A 12,306-nucleotide genomic window follows, 5' to 3' on the forward strand; every position below is an offset into this window, starting at 1 on the left:
ATCCTCCAGCTCTGCCTCTGCAAACAGAGGAAGGGTCAGTTGGGGTAGTTGGATTCAGGAGTTCCTCAAAGTGTTCCTTCCACCGACAGACAACCTCCTCAATCGAGGTCAACAGTGTCCCATCTTTGCTGTATGCAGCTTGGATGGTTCCCCGTTTCCCCCTCCTGAGGTGTCGGACAGTCCTCCAGAACAACTTTGGTGCCGTCCGATAGTCCTTCTCCATGGCCTCTCTGAACTCCTCCCACACCCTCTGTTTTGCCTCCATCACAGCCGAGGCCACAGTCCTTTTGACCCATCGGTACCCTGCAACTGCTTCAGGAGTCCCCAGGGACAACATGCCCCTGAAGGCCTCCTTCTTCAGTCGGACAGCTTACCTGACCACTGGGGTCCACCACGGTGTTCGAGGGTTACCGCCCCTTGAGGCACCCAAGACCTTGAGACCACAGCTCTCAGCTGCCGCTTCAGCATTGGAAGCTTTGAACATCGACCATTCAGGTTCAATGCCCCCAGCCTCCACAGGGATGCATGAGAAGCTCCTTTGGAGGTGTGAATTGAAGGCCTCGCGGACCGAGTCCTCCTCCAGACGTTCCCAGTTAACCAAACTGTAAAATAAAAGGTTAAAGTCATTACTCAAGTAAAGATGAAATGAAGAAGTCATGAGCCGAAAGTAGTGATGTAATCAAATATCAGAAGTTAACTCACAGCTACTAAAATAAACTGTCATTTGAGGGAAAGGAGGAGGGAGGATGGAAAGGGATAAAGTATATAAGACAGAGACTACCAGGAAGAAAGTTGGCAGAGTTCTTCCTCATGATGTCACCCTTAAATGAAGACCTTTGCTTTCCACAACTTTTCAACTCCTCTTGCAGCAAGTCCATACGTCCTTATTTTGAATCCATGCTCATTTACACCGTATTGTCCTCCATCTCTATTGTGACTGTGATTCTCAACATGCTGGTCATCATCTCCATCTCACACTTCAAGTAGGCAATATTTCATTAGATAACCCAAATGGTAGCTGTTCATAATGAAATGATAGAATATCAAAATGTGGAGAAAACGTTTTATGTTTGTAATTGATGATTTTGTGCTTTTGCCATTTTTTATCTGCTGGCATGATACTATTACAATTGATAAGCTTTTTTACCCTCTTTTCTCTCCAGGCAGCTCCACACCCCCACCAACCTCCTCCTTCTCTCTCTGGCTGTCTCAGATTGCATTGTTGGATTCCTCTTCATATTTCAAATTATCCTCATAAATGGCTGCTGGTTTTTGGGAGACATCATGTGTGTTGTATATTTTGTCCTGGACTATATAATCACATCGACTTCAATAGGGACCATGGTTCTAATATCAGTTGACCGATACGTGGCTATTTGTCATCCTCTACATTATTCTACCCAAGTCACAAAAAACAGAACTGATATCTGTATTTGTCTTTGTTGGATGTTTTGTGTTGTTTTTCAATGCCTTATCCTGAAAAATAACCTGGAACAACCAGGCAGGTATAACACCTGTGTTGGACAGTGTGTAGTTAATGTTAATTATGCTTCTGGAGTTGCTGACATGATTGTATTCTTTATCTGTCCTGTTACTATCATTGTAGTTCTGTACATGAGAGTGTTTGTGGTGGCTGTGTCTCAGGCTCGAGCCATGAGGTCTCACATTACATCTGTTACCCTAAAGTGTTCAGTGAAAATAACTGCTAAGAAATCAGAGCTGAAAGCAGCCATTACTCTTGGAGTTGTTGTAGTTGTGTTTCTGATATGTGTGTGTCCATATTATTGTGTTTTGCTATCTGGTCAGGACTCAAAGATTGATGCTGAATCTTCTGCAATCATCATGTGTCTGTTCTATATTAACTCTTGTCTAAATCCTCTCATCTATGCCTTGTTTTACCCCTGGTTCAGAAAATCCATCAAACTGATTGTTACACTTCAGATACTGGAGGCTGATTCATGTGATACCAACATAAATATGACATAAAACATAAAAAGAAATGCTGGTGTAAAAACACCATACATCATTCTTGTCAGTTAGAGAACACAGAAAACTAGACACTTTCCATCCTTCATGACAGAAAATAGCATAGTAATTTGAATATTTAGTCATTTTGCCATCATCTCAAATATCCCTCATTTTGCCACACGACCTGTAATTTAATAAGAAGTGATATCCGTATTACCGTGATTCAGCACTATTGAGGTGTCCTACTTCATATCAATATGAAATAAACCTCCATTGTGTATACATTGTATCTGAAGCAAAGGATTACTTTTGTATGAAAAAAGTGTTACAACTGTCATATAATAAATACTGCAAATAAGAAAAACTCATATGTTCATTGTATAAAAGACTGACATCAAAATTTTTAATGGATGCTTATAACATTTCCTGTTTTTCTACTAATAATAAAGACAGGCTAAGTCCAAGCAGAATTTTGGTTTTTTTTTTTTTTTAAATTATGATTCTACCTGTATCATATTTCACATCATCAGTGAGACAACCGCTGTATAGAACCAGATATATTCTGTGTAAGAACAATCTGTCAGAGGTGTCAGTGAAAATGAGTTCTGTGGGATATCTTTTACTGAACGAGCTGTATACTTGTTCCTATATACTGTATCATAAAATACATTTTAGCATGTCACTGCACTGGTCCGCATCAGACGAGAAGAATAATTTTTATCTTATTAATGGCATAGGAAGTCATTTTTGTGATTTTTATTTTATTAGGAAGTTTTTTACTGATGTTAAATGTGTGCTTGAGAAAGATCTATAGCTGAGAAGTGATTATTTTCTTATTAATGACGCATTACTCTCATTACTTTCATATACAAAGTGAAGAGTCAAGCCTCTCTCAAGGGGATGAGTTCCAGAGCCCAAATTTTGATGGAGATGAGTCAATTTACATCTGGACTACGTCCTTTGGCAGGTGGTGAGTCCACCAGAGGTCTGGCCCGCTTTGTCCTTTTGGGCTGAGCCTAGCTGGGCCCCATGGGCAGAGGTCTGGCCATCAGGTCCACATCGGTTACTAAGAAACAACCACCACGATGAGGTAGCAGCTCAAGGTGGAGATTTTTCTTGAACCTTATATTGCGCATCAATATAGTGAGAAAAGAAGACAAAGAAAGAGAATACCATGATGCAAATAGTGATGTAATTGGGGGGGGGGATATCACAAGAGGGAAGGGGGGAGAATTGAAGGAGAAAATAGATAAATGTCTTTGGACAAAGAGCTTCAGGCAGAAAGTTGACAGAGCTACTCAGCGTCTGATCTCTACCTGGTGATGTCATCCTTTAATGAAGATGAACTTTGCTTTCCACAGCTCCTCAACTCCTCCTGCAGGAAGACCATACGTCCCGACTTTGAATCCATGCTCATTTACATCATACTGTCCTCCATCTCTATTGTCACTGTGATTCTGAATATGATGGTCATCATCTCCATCTCACACTTCAAGTAGGCAAATACTTTTTCAGTTGGTGAAACTGGTAACTGGGTGAAATGGTAGAATATCAGAATGTGAAGGAGGACTTTCATGTTTTTAAATAATGCTTTTGTGTTTTTATCTGCTGAAATAATTACACTACACTGATGAATATATTTTACTCTTTTCTCTCCAGGCAGCTCCACACCCCCACCAACCTCCTCCTCCTCTCTCTGGCTGTCTCAGATTGTATTGTGGGTTTCCTCACAGTATTTCAAATTATTCTCATAGATGGCTGCTGGTTTTTGGGCGACATTATGTGTGTTGTGTATTTCGTACTAGACTATTTAATCACATCTGCCTCAATAGGGACCATGGTGCTCATATCAATTGATCGCTATGTGGCTATTTGTCAGCCCCTACATTATTCCACCCAAGTCACAAAAATGAGAACTGATATCTGTATTTGTCTGTGTTGGATGTTTTGTGTTCTTGTTCACTGCCTGATTCTTAAGGAAAATCTGGAAGAACCAGGCAGGTATAACACCTGTATTGGACAGTGTGTAATTACTCTTGCTTATGTTCCTGGGATCATTGATCTATTTCTATCCTTCATCATGCCTGTTACTGTCATTGTATTTCTGTATAGCAGAGTGTTTGTGGTGGCTGTGTCTCAGGCTCGAGCCATGAGGTCTCACATTACATCAGTCACCATCAAGTGTTCAGTGAAAACATCTGAAAAGAAATCAGAGATGAAAGCAGCCATTACTCTTGGGGTTGTTGTAGTTGTGTTTCTGATATGTGTGTGCCCTTATTTTTGTGTTGTACTTTCTGGCCAGGACTCAATGGTTGATGCTTCATCTTCTGCAGTCATAATGTGTCTGTTCTATATTAATTCCTGTTTAAATCCTTTGATTTATGCCTTGTTTTACCCCTGGTTCAGAAAATCCATCAAACTGATTGTGACACTTAAAATATTAGAGGTTGACTCATGTGACACCAACATGTGACATTTAAAAGAAATGCTGGTGCAGACATAACATGTAGCAATGTTTTCCAGGTAATGATCACATCTGAACATTTATATTTGATAAATAATGTACCCAAGTGCACCAACAATGCATTATGGATGCATTATGCCCATCTTCATGTCATGACACAACCTATGTAAACTGTCTCTCTGAATGCTTTCAATAATGCCTCAATAAAAAAGAAAACCTGCATTTCATGTTTCATTCATGTTTTACACGATCCTATGAAGCACAGGCTCTCAGTCTGAACAGGTTACCTTGTAGTGGTTCACAGAGCTGTTTAAAAGTTTCTGGTCCTGATCTGGAAATTTTAATCTCATGGAGTTCATATATTACTTTGTCACCAGTAATATACTGTATGGTGACAACCCAGATAGCCTTTTCAATCCGCCCCGGAACTGCCATGGATCCCTGAACCGGGCCCGGAACAGAGTGAACTTGCACAATGCGATGGACCCGGGGCGGGCAAAGCCTGGGGACCCAAACCAGATCGGGCGCGGAGCCGATCTGGATCCGTTCATAAAGCGGCTCACCCGGCACGGACCCAGTCCGGAACCGTTCATGAAGCGGCTCATCTGGCCCAGACCCTTGATTCAAAATGGCTCATTTGACCATAACTAGCAACAGAAATATCCAATATCAACGTTGTTCTGAAAAAACTTGACTAGTCCCCTTAACCAGTCGCCCTTATTAACACTGTAAATGGAAAAATGAAACACAACCATGAATTGTATCCAAAGCATTTTACTGCCACGTCTCTCGGGGCAATTACAAAAGAATATCATGACAGGAAGACATGAAAACCCAACATGCTAACTTCAGCTCGTTAGCTTAAGACGTTTGAGAATCTCTGAAGCTAACGTTGATGCTAGCTCTGTACCGTTAGCGAGCCTAACTTACCATAATTGAACATTTCAGAAACAAGGAAACAAGTGTCCTTTATCTATCCTGACGATATCCGACCTGCAGGAGGAATAATCAGCGGAGCGGAGTAAATATCGATTCCCTTTACTGGACATGAGCCTGCTACGTCACACGAACACTCACACAGTAATCATGCCGCACTAGATCTGTCAAGCCCATCACATTTACATACACTTACAACAGAACGACTTCCGCTCACAACAGGAAGTACCAAAGTAAGAGCATCACATATTTATGCTTAACATCTATGATGAATATAATTTTTCCAGTAAGACGACATTACACATTAGATAAATTTGAGTGTCGTCTACTTACAGAATTTAACTTGTTTAGCATCGTCCTCATCCGGCGTCTGTGGGCGGAGAAAGGTGCGTACGTCATGCGGTCATCCGGGCTCGTAATGTCGTGTTGACCAATCACAGAACCCCTACATGTCCCGGTCCGACACAGAACTGGCGTCAGCGACTTGGGCGAGGAACGTGGATGAATGAATGAATTTATAAATTTATAAACTTTATAACTGTCAGGCATAAACGCCTCTTCGACGTGGAGTCGTTGTACGTCAGAAAACAACCGGTTTTCGTCACGGGGGCACGCCCCCCGGATAGACGTCTCCCTGCTCCAACACACCTGATCGTTTGAATGAGGATCAGGTGTGTCGGAGCTCATCATCGATCAGCTCATCATCATCATCGGTATCAGGTGCTATCTTAGTAGGGGCATCCGCTCTGCGGATCCACCCGGCGTCCGTACCGAGTCCGCTGTTTGACGCTGCGCTGCCCGCAACCGGGCCGTTTCCTGTGCGCTCCCCCGAATGAGGGATCCGCCGAGGCGGAACTGCCCGTGTTAAGGGCGGATCCGCCCCGGCGTCGGGTGCTATGTGGGAAAGGAGATGTAAAAGTATTTCAAGCCAAAGAAAAGCCTTGACTCATCAGAATAGGAAAATTCTTCCTCATCATTTTGTTTTGCCTCTTCATGAGCAGGCCCTAGTTGGCACCAAAGCTTAGTACTGCCAGCTAGCCTTTGCATTATATTTCACAATTTTGGGTAATAATGTAATGCTTTTTTAAAATTTATTTCGCGGACATGGTAAGAGAGGTCAGATTAATAATTGGCTAAGAACTGGATTTCAGTTTTACGAATATATACTTGGGAAACATGACTCTCATGACTCTCATGAAAATTCAAGGCAGATACAACACATAGATATATTTTTAAGAAAAGCATTCACCTACAGTAAATTGCATGTTTTTGGTGGTCGGAGGAAGCCGGCAAACCCAAAGAGGGAACCCACGCAGGCGTGGCGAGGACATACAAACTGTTATTATTGCTTATGTAATACTCTGATGCAGCACCATTTGTGAGTGAATATTTAAATCCATAATGAGGCCCACGCTGCAAACAGAGACAGCCAGAAAAGCCACATTGTACTTTGTATGACTGTATGCAACAACAGCACTTCAGATTAAATCGGACTAAGCCTTGTGTCTTGTAAGGGTAACAGTATTGTCTTATTTCAGTATTTTGATCATGTGTTGCACCAATCCCCAAACCTACTAACAATAATACTGTTGACCCAGCAGGCATGATCCTGCTGATATTTTGGGAGAAATCCTTTATTATGACCTGATGCAGGTTTGCTTCATCACTGTATTGTATGTTCAGTGTCATGGGATGATGCACATGACTGGACAAACTTCAAACAAGTATTTGAGTTGAAACAATCACTGTTTATTTTTTTTGGGAAAAGGGTGTAATGATGTCCACTGTGACTTCAAACTTCAAACAGCTTGTAGGACAGCGAGGTGAAGAGGACTGGGAAACTGCACCATTCCTGAGCAGACAGAGAAAACCACTATTATTTCCAGATTGTACTAAAAGCAATCAAATTCTTAGTTTCTTCAGGTGAGGTCAAAAGTCAGCCAATAAAGCTACCACTTAGGCCTGGTAATAATCCAGGAGTTGCAGATCTGGGATGCTTGTCCTTGAAATTGTGGGATTAACAGGAAGTGTGTGTAGCTGTGCCATAACACGCAGAAAGAAAGAGGGGAGGGAGGAAGATGGAGTAAGGAGAGGAAAGGAGAGAAAAATCCAAGGAGACATAATTTTAGTATGAACAGTAGATATAACTTGTCAATTACACTTTGCTACAGCAGGAAACCAGTCATAGTGCTGACTCACTGCAGTGTACATAATATTGAACATCTGTGACAAAACAAGGAAGGACATGATTATGTTGGCAAATTAACTGAAACCTTATGATTTTTCTGACATTTTCATGTCAGAAAACATGAAATGTGTAGCTCTTTCAGTTCTCCCACATATAACAGAACATCATACATCATACACTGACTGAGCAACGTCAAGACATATTGTATAATGTCACTTGAGAACAACTGAATGTATTATATTGACACCAGCATTTATTTTCACGTCACATGTTGGTGTCACATGAGTCAGGCTTTAGTATCTGAAGTGTAACAATCAGATTGATGGATTTTCTGAACCAGGGGTAAAACAAGGCATAGATCAGAGGATTTAGACAAGAGTTAAAATAGAACAAACATATGATGAAGGTAGAGGATGAAACATCAACCATTACATCCTGGGAAGAAAGTAAAATACATAAAGGAGGGAACACGCATATCAGAAACACAACTACAACAACTCCAAGAGTAATGGCTGCTTTCATCTCTGATTTCTTGGCAGTTACTTTCACCGAACACTTGATGGTGACTGATGTAATGTGAGACCTCATGGCTCGAGCCTGAGACACAGCCACCACAAACACTCTCATGTACAGAACTACAATGACAGTAACAGGAAAGAGAAAAGATAATATCATATCAGCTAGTCCAGAAGCTTCATCATTACCAAATAAACACTGTCCAACACAGGTGTTATACCTGCCTGGTTCTCTTATGTCATCTTTTACCAACACAAAATGAAAGAGAACAGACAGCATCCAACACAAACAAACACAAATATTAATTCTTTTCACAGTGACTTTGGTAGAATAATGTAGGGGGTCACAAATAGCCACGTAACGGTCAACTGATATGAGAACCATCGTTCCTATTGAGGAAGAGGTAATTGTAGAGTTCAAAACAACATACATAACACACATGATGTCACCCAAAACCCAACAACCATCTATGAAGTCGATTTGAAAGAGCATGATGAGGCCCACAATACAATCTGACACAGCCAGAGAAAGGAGGAGGAGGTTGGTGGGGGTGTGGAGCTGCCTGCACAGGAAAGAGCAGAATAAATTCATCATCATTCAGTCAAACCATGGTCAAAGTACAATAGAATCAATTACTAACATGAAACTCTTCTTTCATATCCAATATTCTACCATTTCATTCTGTGCAACAGTCAGATTCACAAACTGATGAAATATTTTGCCTACTTGAAGTGTGTGATGGAGATGATGACCAGTATGTTGAGAATCACAGTCACAATAGAGATGATGGACATTATGATACAAGTGAACAAGGATTCAAAGTAAGGAAGTATGACCTTCCTACAGGAAAAGTTGAGGAGCTGTGGAAAGCAAAGTTCATCTGCATCAAAGGATGACATCATCAGGAAGAGATGAGAAGCTGATTGGCTTCTGTGGATTTCTGACTGAATCTCTCTGTGCTAACTGTTTTATCTTTTCTTTCTCCACATCCCTCCTCCCTCTTTCCCTGCAATGACAGTTTATTTTTAGTAACAGTAACTTAGGTCTTGTTCTTTAATAACTTGACCTACCCCGAAAAGTCAAAGCTATGCACTTGTCAGGTACTACTTTCAGGGTACCTACCCTGACCTACCCTGGAAGTAGGTCAGGGTAAGTCGCAGGATGATACAGTTTCTGACCACCTTGTTATAGTTTTTTTTTAATTTTTCCAATGAAGATGACATTCAAAATGGTGGTCCTTGAGTCTGCAAACCTTTACACATAAAATCAGGTGCATGCACAGTATATGGTTCCACCATACACTGTAAATTAGCTAGTATGACCCCTGTCCAACAAGTTCCAATCACTCAATCTTGTGCATAAGCATGTCACAAAAGACTTGTGAAAGACTCACTATCAATGTACTGGCCTGTTACTGTCATTGTAGTTCTGTACATGAATATTTCTGGTGGCTGTGTCTCAGGCTTGAGCCATGAGGTCTTACATCTGTTAGCATCAAGTGTTCAACAAATGTAACTGCTAATAAAGCAGACATGAAAACAACCTTCGCTATTGAAGTTGTAGTTGTGTTACAAATGTGTGTGCTGTTGTTGTTTTTGTGTATTATTTTCTGTCCAGGACTCAATCCTCGATAATTTGCCTTCTGCCTTCATCATATGTCTGTTCTAAGTATCTTATTTGTCAAAATCCTCTGATCTATGCCTTGTTTTACCCTTGCTTCAAAAAATCCATCAAACTGATTGTTACACTTCTGTGACACCAACAGACTGCAGAGATTTAATGTGACATATAGAGAAATACCCATCCTCAAAGTTTAACCTGAAGTAACTGGAAGACGTTTCTCCTCCAGTTCCTCCTCCTCCAAGTGGTCTTTTCAGTTTTAGTTGACTGGTTAAAGATTCAGGCTGTGGACTTAAACAGCAATGTGGCCTCCTGTCATACATGTTTCTACCCAGTTTGGTGACTCCTCTGCCCTGCCTGATGGTCCTAGGCAGGTGGACATGACAAAGGTTTGTTGGTGATGTGACAACACCTCTGTTTATCAGCAGCACTGGTCACTCCTGAGCCCTTTGGTCCAGTGTTCCTTTAAACACTGAAATCCTAAGTCTTTAACTCCATTCTGGGACACCTATCAGGTTAAACGTTTGTTTTGAGTTGGTTTATTTTGGTTTGGTATCATTTGGTTTGGTTTGGATTGGTTTAGCTTGATGCACCGTGCGCCATGAGACAAATACACAATTCATGCACTCACACCAATAGTGACTAATTACACATTCCATCATTAGTTTCACTGCCTTCTTTTACTTTGTTGCATGCATCTCCCTTTTATTTCATGGCCTTGCATCTTGGTTTTTGACACCAGCAACAAAAAACTAGGGAACAGGTTTAAGATAGGAGTCGATGGGAAAATTATCCATACCATGGGGGGCACAGGGACTGCAATTGAGCTTCCAGCAATCTGGGGACAATTTAGAATAAGAAAAATACTCTCCAAATTCCAAAAAGATCAAGGGGGATTATGTCACCCTAACCTGTAAAATCAGGTCGAGTACACCCATGGTTAGATCAAAGTCAGGGTCATTAGTGGTGAAAAAAATCCTACCAGCTATTTAAAAAAGGTCAGACACTTTGGAATATATGAAGCACCTTACTGCCATACAGTTTATGTGACCTTATCACCTGTGAATTACACTTGTGAATGACAGAGGCCCAAGAGGATGCCTTTGAATTTTAGGCCCTGCAAAAAATTTCTTGTCTTTTTATGCCCCTTCCAAACTTTTTTTAGACTCTTTGCTGACGTAAAGCAGACAATGTGCAAGTCTGAACAAAAATAAAAGCTATCAGTTTAGATATGAAACAAATATTTTTGCACTGTGCTGAGGTGAACTGACTATAGATTACAGTCTTGGAACCACTGGAGTTTCCGCTCTCTCTGTTTCTCTCTCTCTCTCTCTTTCACACACACACATGCACACACGCACACACACACACACACACACACACACACACACACACAATGACCGTCTACTGGGACTTGATTTGTGTCAGAGCAAACATCCACATATAGAGTAGTTAATGTTCTCCTATGACCGCCAGTCATCAAGGATTCACATGTTGATTTCATACAACTGCAGAATCCAACCTCAAAGGGATTCCACCAATCAGAGGTGTGAGGAACACTCCAAAGTAAACACAATCCTCACCTCAACACATGATGCAAACTCTAAGGAGTTACAATCATATTTCATGGTTTTACAAGTTCATTGACCTCAGCATTTTATTATTTAATGTTGCACACTAGAGAGAAATATTTTTCTAATATCCGACAGTTTTAGAAAATAATAATACAGGTATTCCCCAACCTACAAACACAATTGACTCCGAGTGGCTATTCGGAAGCTGAACTGTTCTTGCTTCGTCATTTATTCAATTTCAATCTATAACGGCCATTTGAGGTCATTTAAATGCCATTAATACTCAAAAAAAAAAGCACTCTTCCTCTTAGGTAAACTTACCAGAAACAATTGCAGGATATAAAAATAACACATAAATGAAATGACGTGGTGTAGTACCATAGTGTCACTTTTAAATTTTTTCCTAAAAACGCTCTTTGCTGACTGTTATTACCGTATTAGATTTATTTTGATACAACATAAGTAATTAAAAATACTTTTTTAGGAACGGCGGTTAGTCTTTTACTTTTAAACTTACCATGGAAAAGGGGATACCTGGAACTAGGGCTCATGGGTAGTGTGTAAACCCACAGCACCACAGTCACACCTGCCTTAAACTGGTCTTTGTCTCTCCCTGCTGATCATCATTAGTAGTACAAATGATAACCCACGCAGACATGCAGAGAACATGAAAACACTACACAGATATTCCCCTGTGCAATCAACCCCAAGACCTTCTTGCTGTGATGCCAACACCACTACCCACTGAGTTATTTTATTATTATCTTCAGTCAAGGCACAAATCTGTCTCTGGTGAATCTTTTCCAAAGGTCATAAAGTGAGCCTGCATTTTTGAGTATTAATGTCATCCTTATTCGACTAACTAATTGTCTTGAAATTACTGTTCTGTGGTCAAAGAAAGGTGTAAAAGATTAGCAAATATGAGGCGATTGTCAACTTTGTTCATCTAAACGTTCACATAGGAAAAACATTTGTTGTTTTAACTGCAAGACTTAGAGGGACATGGTTTTTGATTGAAAGCTCCACAAAACTTTCACTCA

General features: G+C 40.7%; 3 protein-coding genes across 3 annotated transcripts; 2 read left to right on the plus strand and 1 right to left on the minus strand.

Moving 5' to 3' along the window:
• Positions 1-813: 813 nt before the first annotated feature.
• Positions 814-1,986, plus strand: LOC137605487 (trace amine-associated receptor 13c-like). Its single transcript, XM_068330199.1, has 2 exons — positions 814-983; positions 1,164-1,986. The coding sequence occupies exons 1-2, from the start codon at positions 814-816 to the stop codon at positions 1,984-1,986; spliced, it is 993 nt and encodes a 330-aa protein (XP_068186300.1).
• A 1,304-nt stretch (positions 1,987-3,290) lies between these two features.
• On the plus strand, positions 3,291-4,441 carry LOC137605332 (trace amine-associated receptor 13c-like). The gene is made up of 2 exons (XM_068329913.1): positions 3,291-3,463; positions 3,628-4,441. The coding sequence occupies exons 1-2, from the start codon at positions 3,291-3,293 to the stop codon at positions 4,439-4,441; spliced, it is 987 nt and encodes a 328-aa protein (XP_068186014.1).
• Positions 4,442-7,820: 3,379 nt separating this feature from the next.
• Positions 7,821-8,971, minus strand: LOC137605374 (trace amine-associated receptor 13c-like). Its single transcript, XM_068330026.1, has 2 exons — positions 8,799-8,971; positions 7,821-8,634 (listed from the first exon to the last, which is right to left on the minus strand). The coding sequence occupies exons 1-2, from the start codon at positions 8,969-8,971 to the stop codon at positions 7,821-7,823; spliced, it is 987 nt and encodes a 328-aa protein (XP_068186127.1).
• Between the last annotated feature and the right edge of the window lie 3,335 nt (positions 8,972-12,306).

This window comes from Antennarius striatus, chromosome 12 (assembly GCF_040054535.1).
Source record: "Antennarius striatus isolate MH-2024 chromosome 12, ASM4005453v1, whole genome shotgun sequence".
Classification (NCBI taxonomy): Eukaryota; Metazoa; Chordata; class Actinopteri; order Lophiiformes; family Antennariidae; genus Antennarius; species Antennarius striatus.

What these genes read in the sequence shown, in the direction of transcription:
- LOC137605487 (XM_068330199.1), top strand. Translation starts at nt 814, where the DNA reads ATGTCACCCTTAAATGAAGACCTTTGCTTTCCACAACTTTTCAACTCC. An exon ending in ATCTCCATCTCACACTTCAA is followed by an intron (nt 984 to 1,163) that starts GTAGGCAATATT and finishes TTTTCTCTCCAG; the next exon opens with GCAGCTCCACACCCCCACCA.
- LOC137605332 (XM_068329913.1), top strand. Translation starts at nt 3,291, where the DNA reads ATGTCATCCTTTAATGAAGATGAACTTTGCTTTCCACAGCTCCTCAAC. An exon ending in ATCTCCATCTCACACTTCAA is followed by an intron (nt 3,464 to 3,627) that starts GTAGGCAAATAC and finishes TTTTCTCTCCAG; the next exon opens with GCAGCTCCACACCCCCACCA.
- LOC137605374 (XM_068330026.1), bottom strand. Translation starts at nt 8,971, where the DNA reads ATGTCATCCTTTGATGCAGATGAACTTTGCTTTCCACAGCTCCTCAAC. An exon ending in ATCTCCATCACACACTTCAA is followed by an intron (nt 8,635 to 8,798) that starts GTAGGCAAAATA and finishes TTTCCTGTGCAG; the next exon opens with GCAGCTCCACACCCCCACCA.